Raw genomic sequence first — 14744 nt, forward strand, 5'->3', positions numbered from 1 at the left:
TTTTTTGCAACGAGCTACGAGCTGTGCAACCTCCATCTTATAGACAGTTGTGTATCCTCTCTGGTCAGTAGCACCCCCTCAACAATTGTTGTGCACTCCTAACTCCTGTACCTCTTAAAGGGACACTTCACCCTTTTTGCAAAAAGATATATGTTAATGACGTTTAGAAACGTTTAGGGCGAAGTGTCCCTTTAACGCAGACAATACAGCACATGCATGCACATTTAACTTTTTAAATAGCAGTCGACGAAGCAAAGGTAACGTCATGTTAGCTCACTGCCCATAATAATAATGCATTAATGCGTGGGATCTCAATTCCAAAATTGTGAGTTGAGTTTATAGGTCAATCAGATGTCCTGGGGGTGGTGGTGCTGGATATACCTTTAGTGGCCCCTGCGGCTCCCAGGTGGTAGATGGAGCCCAGGACCAGCCAGAGGGCCTTCTGCTCCTCTCCGGAAATGCCCAGCACCTTCATGGCCGCCTGCAGCTTGGTGAACTGCTGGGAGGCCCGCTGCTTGTCCTCGGGCTGAGTGGAGGAGTGGAGGAAGAGACAAGAGAGAGAAGGTATAGAAGGCACATTATTAAAAGAAACAGAGAGCGTGCCAATGGTGAGGGGGGTGGAAGGAAGGAAGGAGGGAGATGAAGAGATTGTGTAATAATCATTGAACTATTCAAACAGCACAGGTGTGTTTTACATCTTATATTACGAATGCCAAATGGTACTTTCCTGGGGTGTTCGTGCCATCCTCATCAGTGTCCTCACTTTCCATTGCTGATGTTTTCGCACATTACACGTCAAATTATCACACGTGTGACTACCCACCGATTCCAGAACGCAACGAAGTGTTGCAAAACCGCATTCCAATTTATCCCTATACATATTTGCCTCTTTGTGCAATATTTACTTTCTTTGGCTCATTTTGCTTCAGTTGCAAACAACGCTGGAAAGCAACACCGTTAGCATTAGTTAGCTTAAACCACTAACATAATTTTGTATGTAGGAAATCAGGATCAACTCTGCTCTATTCCCCTTTGCATTTTCTCCGCAAAAGGAGACACTGAGCTCTGCTCCACTGGAAGTCTGACCTTGACTTTAAAGGGACTTTTATTTTTTATTGTCTTTATATGCAGTTGTCTATCATATCAAGTTTTTCTTACACACATCGAGCTCCGAAGTGCCATGCCGATAATATTTGAAGTCTGTTGCCTGTGATGTATGCAAAATGAAGACAAAACAGTAGTTACTGAAGGCCTGGACTGTGCATGTGTGCGTGCGTGTGTGTCTCTCAGATGTGCAGGCCAGGGCAGTATACGTAACAATTGCATTACATTTACAATTCAGACAAACAGAGAGACTAATGCATAAACACAAACATCACACTGTGACCACAGGCCACGCCATGGCTAGTAATTACGCCAAACCACATCATAGCGAGCCCACTGAGTGGAGAGACCCCTCAATCATAACATCTTCTGCAATTACCTTGGACTGGGGCAGGATCCCAAAAGCACTGTTCTCCGCTAAGTGGTTAAAGTGCAGCTCCGTTCTGTGGGAGGCGAGGAGAGCAGAGCAGGAGAGAAGAGAGAATCAATGGGTGAAATGACATGAAATGACACACTTCTCCGACACAAGGTTGATAAATGGGAGAGAGTGCGCTAAAGGCTGCGGCTATTATGTCCAACCACGCCTGCTTATCGCCACTAACTCAGGCAGAGCCGCTCGGTACAGGACACACAGGGGCTGCCGCTTGACTGAGACAAAGGTTGTCCTGTACCAAACTGCACGTCCTATTTGTTTTACTGCCCCGTTGTATTTTAGAAGCATACCGTACATCATTGTGGCATCAAAGGTTCAAATCCCAGTGAAGACCAGCATCTTAACATCACATTAACTCGATTCATTGTACTATCTAACAAAGCAGACTTATTCTAAAACATTATATATATATATATATATATATATATATATATATATATATATATATATATATATATATATATATTAAACCTTGTCTTTGGCCTGGCCTGCCTTGAGCATCAGGCACGCTACAATGAACGTGAAAATATAACGGAATGACAACAATGTTTAAACTAAATCAATTAAACTGATGCAATGAAATATTCTGCTTAGGCCAACTGATAGCATGCACGCCTGAAGTTAGACTTCTGCAGCAATAAGTAAATAAGTATCTAGGGATACGTTGTGTAGATATTGACATCCACGTTCTTTTGTCACCCAACTCAATGTTGAAACCCGAGAATAAACGTGCTCATACACAGTATAATATAACAATATATTTGTGTATATTCAGATATAGTGCTGTATGAAGACAGTGGTGTCACCTGAGAGTGCTGTCAGCTCCAGCCATCATGTAGTAGAAGACATTGAACGTGGACTCGGCTTCTGGTCGCTTGGTCACCCTCAGCTTCTCCAACAACATCGTCTGAGAGACGACACAAAGCACCAGCACAGACATTTTACTACTTAGTTATAGTTTGTATAATAATATGTTATAATAGTTAGTTATAACATTATATGGTTATAATTAAATATAAGATCAATTTGATCACGTCTATGTGACCTGGTTGGAGCTCTGCGACATGAAATTAAACATTATATGTAACTATATTTATGTGTCATTGTCATCTATTCAGTTTGGGGCATGGCTTTACTTTTAGATTTTGTGTTTGTTTACATTTTCTACAAAGTCAGTAAAAAAGGTTACTTAAAGGAGCATTCAGTGATTTTGGAAAACCCCCTGTGGTCAGCCCCGGTAACAAGATATGCACATGCACACACACTCTACAGTGGGGGGACGCGCAACAGGCCAACGGCACGCACACCAAGGCCCGCCTCCACTCGAACATGATTGGAGGAAGGCCCCTCTCTATCCTGATTGGATGAAGGATGGGCCACCTAGCCAAAAAACGAAACCTAAGCTTTTTTTTTTACCCCAGGGGTTAACTTGGCACAGGGAGGAACGGAACTCCTTACTGTATATGGTCAGCAGCACACTCTATAGTAGGGAGGATTATCAAAAGAAAACAAAAAGTGATATTTGAATTAAGTGAAATGACTGAATATACCTTTAAACAAACTTGCTTGAATTATTGAGTTGCCCAAGTATCATTGCATGGTTTAATAAGTCGTGGACATCTGGCGTTAAGGTTAGGGTGAAAACAAACCAGCCAACCATGACATTTAGTGTGTTGGATTACCCATGTCAAGCCAGTTTTCAAGTCCCTTGCAAGTTGATTTTCACACTGCACAAAAAATGTATGGAAGCCAGGTGTCTTTCCTCGAAAACCAAACAAACCGCTGCATGCCTTGAAAAACAGTCGGCAGTAACGAGGTACCTTTGTAGTGTGACTCGTAATCAATAGCATATAGTCAATAGTCCAACATGATGCCAGGCATTATATAGACTCATTCATGAACTGCAGCCACAAGGAAAAAAATCACAGCTGTGTGAACTGAGTGGTGCAACTCCCCTCTCCCCCTGTCTCTCTCTCTCCGTAATTAGCAGGCAACAGTGCAACACTATCTCTCTCTCTCTCTCTGTTTCTGGCACAACAGTGCCACTTTTGCCCCTACTCGTACTCTAAACATAGTCACATAGTCGCATAGGTTAGGACCTACAGTATGTGACTATGTTTAGAGTCCTGTTTAGAGTAATGTCCGTCCTAACCTATGTGACTATGTCCTAACCGTTAGGACATAGTCACATAGGTTAGGACGGACCTTGGTTCCTTGGAGTGGTTGCACCACTCAAAAAATTACCATTGTGTGAGAGCCCGCACGCACATACCTGTATGGATGCAGAGGCCACCTGTCACGTACCTGTATGGACGCAGAGGCCACCTGTCACGTACCTGTATGGATGCAGAGGCCACCTGTCCAGCCTGGTCGAAGTCCAGGGACACGATGTGTGAGAAGCGGCTGCCGTTGCAGTTCATGGAGGTGGAACTGTTCCCAAAAGCCTCCAGAATGGTGTACACCGCCTGCCACTTCTCCGCTGAGGAGGACAGGACAAGAAGCATGGTTTCAACCTCCAAAACAACCTCATTAGTATCCGACGACTATGGTAGACATGTAATGTGTGTTTTCTGCTGGCATTATGAGGATAGTATATTTATTACATCATGTACAGGGAGCGTGCATGATGTAATAAACACCCTAAGAAATACACCCTAAGAAATGCAGGGGGGGGGGGGGGGGTACTACAGCATATCTACAAGCTCACAGTGACCAAATGTGAGCTTACAGGACACCTATTTTCACATTGAATACAGGTGTTTTGACTTGTCATTGGTGTCATTCTGCTTGAGCAGAAGAGGTTTGAAAACCACTGTGGTACTAGAACTGGGTTCAACAGATGTGCAGCATCTTCTCTGTTTCACGGTCCGATAAAATGTAAAATGCTGGAACGCTAAATGCTAGAGCTCCGTTTAGCCTATTTACAGCTTAACAGGAGAGCTGGGCTGCCTTGATAAGCTTGGATAATTAGCCCATTTTGTCTTCAGGGCTTCATTAGTGGGCTCCCCTCCCTCATCCATCACATGCTCAGATGCACACAAACGTAAACACAAACACACTCTAGCATGAACATATTGGGACACAGACATACTGTACGTTGGCATTAACAGGCACAACGATAACATTGTTAATGCGGCAAGATGATTAGAGCCTTTCCCAGTACTCTTCAAATCTCTTTAACCACATGAATCCCAGTGACCCTATTCTGGGGGCGAACAATTTAGTTAAAAACCTCAGGTCTACAAGCTCACAATGTGACACGTTGTGAACTCAGGAATGGGTGATTCCTCCGCAGTGGAAAGAAATAGTAGCGGTGATCAATTTGCGTACAACAAAAACTAATCCAGTTTGATTTCCGGTTTCTACTTTTCCACCTACCGGTAATCTCAATAATGAGACATTTCTACTTTTCTACCTGCCGTCTACATTTTCACGTCAATGACCCCCGAATGTAAACTCGGCGCAAAAAGTTCGGAAACGTAACTTTGGTCCATTATTTCTCCACTTGAATAATTAAATACCAATTGGTATTGTATTTTATATCATTTTAATCGTTGTTTAATCACCTTTACACAAGGTACTTGTGCTAGCAAGGACCAGGCGTTCGTGGAATGAGCAACACTGCTAAAAGTGTGGATTGCACCCCCAAACAAATTTGCCAAAATGGCAAAAGGTTGTGTATGATTGCACTCTCCCACAGTAATAAGGAAAATAATCTCACCCGTGAGAACTGAGTGGTGCAACTCCCTCCCCCCCCCCCCTCTCTCTCTCATTAGCAGGCAACAGTGCAGCACTACAGGTGAACACGGACATTGCTGTTCCTTGGAGTGGTTGCACCACTCAAAAACAACACATATTGGGCATATTTTACACTTTTATTAATTAACTCAGTGTTATGGAACTTTTGGAGTGCAACCCACACGTTTAGCAGTGTTGCTCATTCCACGAACGACTGGTCTTTACAAGCTGTACCTCGGTGTAAAGGTGACCAATCAATGATTAAAATGATATAAATACTGGTATTATTAAAGTGGAGAAATAATGCAACCAAAGTTTACATTTCCGAACCTTCTGTGCTGAGTTTATATGCATATGATGAAAACATGTTGTGCATAGGGACACACATAATTGTTTAGATTAGATTTCATACAGAATTCTCCAACCTTCGACTTTCTATGCTGCAGGGGGAGAGAGTGAAGCCTATATGATCTGAATAGTCAAAATACTTGATCTAACTTCTAAGCAGGTGAAATATAACAGTGAAATTAAATGGTTCCCTCGGAACCCCACGTTGATAAGCTCATTCTGTCTCGCTCCGGTTCTGCTCTTTCCCCTGGAGGGGTTGTTGCTCACCTGAGAAGATCTTGCCGGTGCTGCCGGCGATGGAGACCAGGTACTGGACCAGGTGTTGGCAGTTAGTGGTCTTCCCGCTGCCGGACTTGCCCAGCAGCACGACGGACTGGTCCTGACGCGTGGTCAGCAGGTTGCGGTAGGCGGACTGCGCCACGGCGTAGATGTGAGGCGCCGTGTCCTCGCGCCTGCAGCCCTTGAACATGTGCATCACCTGAACAGTGATTTGCATAGACACAGAGATAAAGAGAGAGACATAGTTTTCATTCGGTTTGTGAAACAGGAAGCCGATTACATCATCAGTACAGCTGACAATCCATGTCTGACTATCAGTGAATCGACATGTCCACACAATATGAGCCTTAAGGTGGAGCACGTGTAGTTTGTAATAGAGATTGTGTGTGTGTGTGTGTGTGTGTGTGTGTGTGTGTGTGTGTGTGTGTGTGTGTGTGACACACGCACGTCCACGTCCATATGTGCATGTCTTCCGAGATCTAATAAAGAGTCGTTTCATCGCGAGCTGAGTAGCTGTTACGGGCCTCATGCCTGTGGGAACCAAACCCTCTAAATCTCATTAGACTAATTGGATTTCATTGTCATTTTCTGGACCTGAGCACAGAGGCCATGTCTATCTCCACTGTCATCTCTCCTCCTTTTAATTAACAAGCCTTTCACTGCTAAACACTGAAGAGCGAAATCCTCTGTGGGAGTCAGAGGGCAGAAGGAGCATAGCATATCCGGAGGAAAAGTAAGTGTGGCCATTAGGGCACACGCACACACACACACACACACACACACACACACACACACGCGCGCGTGTGCGTGTGTACAATCCCTTATCATCTGTAATAACTACCTGACATTCACATTTCTTGTGATGTACATGTTGAGAACAATTGGCTTAGGCTAGTCTGAGCTCAGCATCAAATACATGCATTTTGTTTTGCTTTTCAAAATAAATGACACAAATTACTGACCAATACCAACGTATGGTTCTGGAAAACACCAGCTAATATACTGAAGCTACTCTTTAACCAATTTGAACCTGGCGTCCCTATATTCACTGCAGGACACCATCACACTATACAAACTATAGAATAGTTTGTACAATGTACAGTACTGTACATCAAACAGTGAAAATAGCTGATCCGCAAGCTCACAACAACCCACGGCAACGTACGTGTCCAGATCTGCAGATTTTTGCAGAATGTTTGCCGGATGATTATCCATTTTTGCCACGTTGACCCAACAAATCAGTACATTTGTAACTTGCACAGTTAAAGTGTGTGCGTGTGCGTACAACCGTACGTGCGTGCGTGTGTTTGTGTGTATGCGTGCGTGCGTGTGTGTGCGGTTACCTTCTCAGAGTACATGGAAGGGGCGCTGAGGGGGTTGATGACCACCATGTTGGGGCCAGCGTGGGTGTGGATCAGGTTTCCTCCATAGCGCTGCCTCAGGGAGTGCATGACACTGGACTCGTTCAGGTAGAGCAGGGAGGCCAGGTCCTCTGAGCGGTCGTACGACGGCGGGTTTGCCTGGACACGGACATAATATCAGCAACAAAAACACGGCCTAAGGCTGGCCCGAGATAAGTTACTTTAGGGTCAACAGTACTTAACTTGACGTCAACAGTACTTAACTTTGACACTCCCGTGTCAAAGTTAAGTACGTAACAGTATAGTTGCACATGCTAATATCTAATAACTATACAGAACTCATTGAAATGTTGACCCTTTTCTATATAACTTCCCCGGTTGTTGTTTTGGACATTAATGTGATCAGATAACATTAGCTGAGTTGATTAGGCTATTTGGTGAGGCTAAACCCTTGAGTGCACAAGCAGAAAGAAGACCAAGGCTGTCTCCATAAAAACCATTAACACTTCGCAAGCTTATGATCATCCGACGACGGATTTGCTTGTCATGTAATTGTTTTTATTTAAGAATTATTCAAAATCCCACAGCTGACTTGGACCCCACTCATATTACGAGTTACAACCAATGTAATGCAATGCTTGACAAACAATATGAGACGGTTAGACCCTCCGTAACATCAGCCTTATTACCTTGTGGAACGAAAAGCATTTAGCCAAAAAAAAAACACTAGCCCCCCTAATAGTAGTACAGGGTTATGGGTGTGCCAGGCTGCCAGCTATCTGATCTTTCAACCTATCCAGGGAAACCCCCAGCGACCATTACTTGAGATTTACATCATGCATGGTTCAGTCATTTCAGGGGCCATTGGTTGAAGTAACATGATCATTCTGCCCGAGTCCAGATATGTGTCCAGATTTGACTGAGAGCCTGCCATCGTGCAAATTGTAGCTTTTCACCAGAGGAGAAAAAACGTATTTTTTTCTTTCCCAAAATGAGTTAATAGCACAGGCAGACTCTTCACATACTAGAGCATGTCTGAAATAAATGTCAGAGCTGAAATCGACATAAACATGTAGCTAGGTGTAATGTTAAGAGTCCACAGAAGTGAACCTTTCATGCCTGTTTTCTCAACTCGCTGTTTTCTGCAAGACATTACTCTATAAGCCATATCTCCAAAACTGGTGGGTCAAACTGAACAACCAAAATATACATATTTCAATTTCAACAGGACGTATTTTAGCAGTACATTCAATAATGTCTCACTCTCAATATTGTCAAGTTTGCTTCCTAAATAGTCAGAATAAGATAATGCAACGCACATCCTTGGTCTTGGTCTTGGTGCTGAGCCAAACTGCTAAACCGATAACATGGACAAAAGCAAGGGCTCGCAACTCACTTTGTAATGCTCCAAACTACTTTCATTCACTAACACAGCAGGCAGGACATACTTCCTCAATAGTGACACAGTTCTACAATGTAGCTGTAAGTTGTAGATATAGATTATGGAATAAGACATAACAAGAGAATGCAAAGGGCAAACCTGGCTGAATAATTTTCCTTTTGACAGATTTTTGATACAAATTTAAATATTTTCAATTTCTCAATACTGGATAACATATTTCCCAGGCCCTAAGCAACAGCAAACACAGCAGGACGTTGGTATAGGAGAAGATTAGTATGCAGCCATGTAATGTGCCACCAGAAGAATCCCTCGTGCCAAGTATTTGATGCAATTAAAGCAGATGTCCTCACCCACACACCCCTCCCCCCCCCCCCTCCTCCTCCTCCTCCATACCCGACCAGCCTCCAAGTTTGCACTTCCTTAATCAAACAGATGCTTCAAACATTTGATTAGCTGCCGCGCGACCTTGAACGCCACAAAGTCACCCTTACCGCCGACCGTCTGATGAGAATTGAACGACTTTGTTTGTCGGTGGTGCGGAGCGGGGCATGGCTGTTTCTTTATATCTGTCCCTCTGCTGTCAAAATCGGGACGACCTCCAACTCAAGGTCTGCGAGACAGCATGAGTGATGGCATGCTTGTTTTGTGCCAAGAAGCAGGGTTTTTCAAAAAAGTCCCTATGTGGTGTCAGGTCAGATGGCTCTGCAGCTTGCCGGCTGAACCTGCACCTGTTCACCTCTGCCCCCTCTCCTCCAGACATATCCCATGATGCCCCCAGCGGCTGTCAGTGTCCTCAGTGGCCATCTGTGTCCGCCTGACCGCCTGCTCCGGGCATGCTCAGACAGATTGAGTGACAGGTGCAGAGGGTCCCCCCTCTCAACCCTTTCCCTTTCCCCTCTCCCCTCCTAACACTGCACTCTTTTTTAAACACCAGACTCCTCCTGTAAACCAGCTGCTCCTGTGGCACTACGTTCAAAACCTCTGCGACAGCTAAACATGCCTCATCGTCTTTGAAAGCTGACTCTGCTTGACGGATTCACTCAAACACGCACACGCTTTTTTTTTTTTGCACTCACACACAACACAGCGCAACACTCCGCCTACCTTCTCCACATCATCCTCGTCGACATCCAGTAACGCCCCATCATGTTCCATACGGATTTTCACTTTGCCCTCCGGCAGGGAGCCAGGCTCCGTCTTCACAATAGTGGCTGGACGGAGACAGAGACGCACGACAGGAAAAGTGTTGAGTAGATTAATTACAATGACAAGCCACCCGCATTGAGTTGTTGTGCTGGGAGATCAAAGTAACAAAAGGTACTGTAGAAAATGCCTGTCACTGATCCACAGGGGGTAAATGCTAGCTCATATAAAGAACGGTAATGAGCCGCACACAGCCACACACCAAGACTGCCTTTCAGTTCAATTTATTCTTGCATTTTGGACAGGAGACAAACGTTTCGGCTATCCAGCCTTCGTCAGTGTGAAGAGTGTCTGAATGTAAGTTCCTTTATCTATCCAGCCTTCATCAGTGTAGAGAGTGTCTACTCTGAACTGAATGCAACTTCATCCAGACACTCTTCACACTGGTGAAGGCTGGATAGCCTAAACATTTGTCTCCTGCAAGAATAAATTGAACTGAAATGCAGTCTTGGTGCGTGAGACCCATTACCGTTATTTATATATGATTTGATTTGAACAGGTAACACACCTTAAGTCAGAGCGCGGTGGTCACATGAAGAGTAAATGCTAGCTCAAAATTGGAGCTCTTAAAGATTAATAAATCATTGTAGTGTACCGTGGATACTGTATGAATGATGCGTGTCGAGGCAGAATCTCCCAATGCAATCTATAGAAACAACTTTGTTTAAAATAAAATAAAACTCACCGAGGGAGAAACCGTCTTTGTGGACAAGCCAGACTTTCTCTGAGCCGTACCATGCTTGCTCTGCGGCAATCTGCTCCTCCGTCTTCACCTGGTGGAGAGAAACAACACAAACCTAAGTCAGGTTTAAGTGTTAAAGGAAACACTCGACGTGATGAAGGGCGTGCCGTCAACCACTCAGTCCACTCGCAGTCGGCAAACATCATCCGATGTTCAGGGAAATCACCACATACGACACAGACTCCCACCTGACTCGCCTCGCAACGTGCTGTAATTCATCCAACAATACATGCATTTAAAACAAAATGGCCCCGGGTTACCGACGGGGCCAATTTGAACATCTGATACCATAATAAAAAAAGGTGTTGAGGGGTAGCGTCTAGAAATAGGGTGAACATGCAGTGGTTGAAGGGTGCACATGAGACGTTTCGATAATGGCTTCAGGAGTGGAGGAGGAGTAGTAGCTCGGGAGAGGACCGGGAGATTGCGTGGAGATGTTTCATCAAAGCACACGGCAACCGTGCTGCCCTCTCTGACCCTCACCCGTCCGCTGTACTGTATGTATTGCATGCTGCCTTCAGGGGTGATGCGATGATGATGAGTGCCTTACGGTGTTGTGTGCAAGAGAGTGAAAGCACACAAGAGACGGAGGAGGGATCTGGTAGCAGTTCGACATGAAATGTTGGTAAACCAAGATTGAGTGTTTCGTAGCAATCTAAACAAACCGCAAAAGGTTCGGGGGTTGGGACGGCTGCATGAGTGAGAGGCTACACGCTCAACATTATCATCACACACAAACACAACAACACCAGGGATCAACTTGGTTCAGTGCATACGCCAAAAGGAAGTTAAAACATGAGTATATGAAGAAAATACATTTTGTAAAGAAAATTATTGACGCATTAATGGGAATTATTACGTCACCCGTTAACAAAAAAATTAATAACGGCACAGTAAAATCCACATGGTAAAAATCCAAACGGGCATCATCATCAAGTGAAATCATCACAATTATCAACACACACACGGCAGTGCAATCTGACGCGGGGACTAGTGGGTGAAAGGCATTTCACTCCGCAAGCAACAGTGGAGGGGGGGGGGGGGTCACTCTTAGTAAAAACAACACAGCACTCCACAGGTGCTGGGGTGGGTGCGGGCGGGCGGGCGGGGGTGATGTGAGGCATGGGGGGGAGGCGGGGGGTGGGTGGCGGGGAGGGGGCACAGCACATGAGGCCAGACCTTGGGTTGCTGGGCCGCGGCGTGGGACGCCTGAAGTAGGGCCACGGGGTCCTCGTCCACCGCTCCCTGGTGATTGGCCAGCATGAGGAGGAAAAGGAGGTGGTGGTGGGGGTGGGGGGTCAAAGGTCACAGTTAAACATGAGCAACAGATATGCAGTATATGATGAATAGTAGTACATGTATACCACACAGACGAAAAGGAAAACGTCATATACAGTATATATGATGATGACCGTGGCTGTAGGAGGGTGGAGAGAATGGTTATTATAGGCCTATGTGGAGATTTGCATGCTTAATCTCTACTTTGCAAGCAAACCTGCAGGAAAGAAAATCCAGTTTATATAGTCACTATTGTCCATGGCAGGAGGGGACAAGATAAGTGGTCAAGGATAATGGTGATTATACTATATGAGCATTATGATGCCTGTAAATCGATCCATTTCCCGGCTTTAAATGTTTCTAAAATGTTTGAGGCGATAGTTAGAGTTACAGTACATCGAGTTAAAAAAAAACATCCAATTGTCAGTTAACACTGAATAGGACTATATGTGACCAGATTTAACTGAGAGCCTGCCATTGCGTAAATTACAGCTTTTCACCAGAGGAGAAAAACTTTTGTTTCCTTCAAAATGAGTTAAGAGCACAGGCAGACTCTTCACACACTAGAGCATGTCTGTAATAAGTGTCAGAGCTGAAATCGACATGTAAATATGAAATAAATGCTTAAACATGTAGCTAGATGTAATGTTAGAGGCCACAGAAGAGAACCTTTTCAAGCCTGTTTTCTCAACTCGCTATTTTCTGCAAGACATTACTCTATACGCCATATCTCCAAAACTGGTGGGTCAAACTGAACAACCAATATGTCAATTTGAAGCTATGATTCCCTGCTTTCCAATGGCAGTCCCTCAGTCAATTTTGGTCACGTATGTCTGTGAGATGAACTAATGCATCATGACACAGGAACAATCACAGAGACAATGTGATATCATCAACTGGGAAGCATAAATCACCAACGGCCACACATTGGTCATTCATTCACACCGACAACACCACCCACACAAATGCAACTGTCATTTTACAGAGCGGAACTATTCCATTTCCCATGCCAATGTCAAAATGATTGCAATGCAAATAATATTAATAATAATAATTGCAATGCCAAAGCTCATGCAGGTCTTTTGTAAGGGGTTGCCCTTAAATCAGTTTAAATCTCCACCCCGATGCGTCACACATGTGGAGGGAGTCATGGGCAACAAAAGAAACGCTGACAAAGCCATGTCAAAATTAAAAAATTAAATGTTCTCGTCAGTGAAACACAACCATATCATATATATATACACCCTCATGGAGCAAATGAAAAAAGACAATGCTTTACAAATAACGTATTTCTGAAGAGACAAGCGGGGAACACAGGGGTAAAGACGTAGAAAAAGTGTCCAGGCCTTACGCTCCAGCATGTCACGCGAGCACAAACTCCAGCCAGTACGCCCTGGGAGGAGCCAGCGGGTGACCGGTGTACTTGAGGGGGTACAGGGGACTCGGGGGCTGGGGCGTGGTGGGGAGGGGCTGCGATGGAGGAGGCAGACGGCGCACTGACTACCGGCTCCAGCTTTAGCCACACAACCAGCCACAGAGAGACGGCCACAGCCAGAAGCAACGTGAGAGATGGAGAAACAGAGAGAGAGAGAGAGAGAGAGACAGGTTGATGGAGGGCAAAAAGGGAGCGAAGCAAGATGAGAAACTTATAACGTGAGACATTGGACGAAGAATTCCAGTATAAATGCACAGTATATAAAGAGCAACATGGATAACAGAACAGACATGGAGAACAGAATGACAACAATTGTCCACTAATAATACGATATCTCTGAAGGTTTATGTCCATGTATGTTGGTGGCACAGACTGAGACAAAACCTCAGTGGTATAGAATGCGGTGTGTGTGTGTGTGTGTGGGGGGGGGGGGGGGGGGGGGGGGGGGGGGCACTGTTAATTGAAAATACTAAATCACCTCCAGACAGATAATTAATGAGCTACCAACCCAACGGGCCTCGTTAGATTAATTTGGGAGGCTTGTGGTTATTAAGGCCCCCGAGTGATGTTGGGAGATTGTGTAGGTGAACAAAGAGGGGAGAGAGAGAGAGAGAGAGAGAGAGAGAGAGAGAGGAGAGAGAGAGAGAGAGAGAGAGAGAGAGAGAGAGAGAGAGAGAGCGCGCTACACTCTTGGCTAAGATAGTCTCCCGTAGCTAGACGATCAAAGATCTCCACCTACCGATAAGACTGGTGACATCGAAATTCAATTTAAAGGGCTAAAACTGTATGGAAACAATGTGTGGATGCCAAAAAAAATAACTGCTATGCAGAACCAATGCAAAGACTTCCGGGCCGGTTCTTCATACTGGGACACAGTGAGACAGTATCAGGATTAGTTCCCTGAGCAGTAGGCAGCCAGCAGCAGATATTTCCTCTGCCCGTTCTCTAGCCCCTGCATTGAATTTAGATTTCTCCCCAGATGTATTGGTAGGTAGGCAGTTATCTCCAATCGTCTGGGCTACACAAGACGATATTGCATTCACACACACACACACACACACACACACACACACACACACACACACACACACACACATTCATACACCGATGGTGGGGGAAACCTGCAAGGCACCAACCAAGCACATCAGGAGCAATTAGGGGTTCAGTGTCTTGCTCAAGGACACTTCGACAGCAACTCTGTGGGAGCCCGGGTTCGAACTGGCAACCTTACGGTTACCATCCAGCCACTCTGCCCCTGAGCCACCGCTGCCCCTATGGGATGGGGAAATAGGTCACCATTGACAGACCACCTGTGCCCCCCCCCCCCCCCCATCCCATTCAGAGAAGCAAGCCACTGGTGTGTTTGGGGCCCCACCCCCCTGAGTGCAAGCCTAAATAAATACAGACTGCTTTAACAAAGC

General features: G+C 45.1%; 1 protein-coding gene across 13 annotated transcripts in view; it reads right to left on the reverse strand.

Annotated features, from left to right (window-relative positions):
• myo18ab (myosin XVIIIA b) overlaps positions 1-14744 on the reverse strand; it is a 156400-nt gene that overhangs the window by 77602 nt on the left and 64054 nt on the right. For 6 of the 13 annotated variants that reach the window (XM_080773076.1, XM_080773079.1, XM_080773078.1 and 3 more), the window contains 10 exons: positions 13240-13401; positions 11790-11855; positions 10554-10641; positions 9770-9876; positions 7246-7422; positions 5891-6101; positions 3874-4016; positions 2344-2444; positions 1484-1547; positions 382-526 (listed from right to left, as the gene is read on the reverse strand). In XM_080773076.1, the coding sequence (XP_080629202.1) occupies positions 382-526; positions 1484-1547; positions 2344-2444; positions 3874-4016; positions 5891-6101; positions 7246-7422; positions 9770-9876; positions 10554-10641; positions 11790-11855; positions 13240-13401 (1264 nt within the window). The remainder of the gene's footprint in view (positions 1-381; positions 527-1483; positions 1548-2343; positions 2445-3873; positions 4017-5890; positions 6102-7245; positions 7423-9769; positions 9877-10553; positions 10642-11789; positions 11856-13239; positions 13402-14744) is intronic. The other 7 variants (XM_080773082.1, XM_080773071.1, XM_080773081.1 and 4 more) reach the window with 2 other exon arrangements.

This window comes from Protomyctophum bolini (genome assembly GCF_963924005.1).
Source record: "Protomyctophum bolini genome assembly, chromosome: 9".
NCBI classification, from domain to species: domain Eukaryota; kingdom Metazoa; phylum Chordata; class Actinopteri; order Myctophiformes; family Myctophidae; genus Protomyctophum; species Protomyctophum bolini.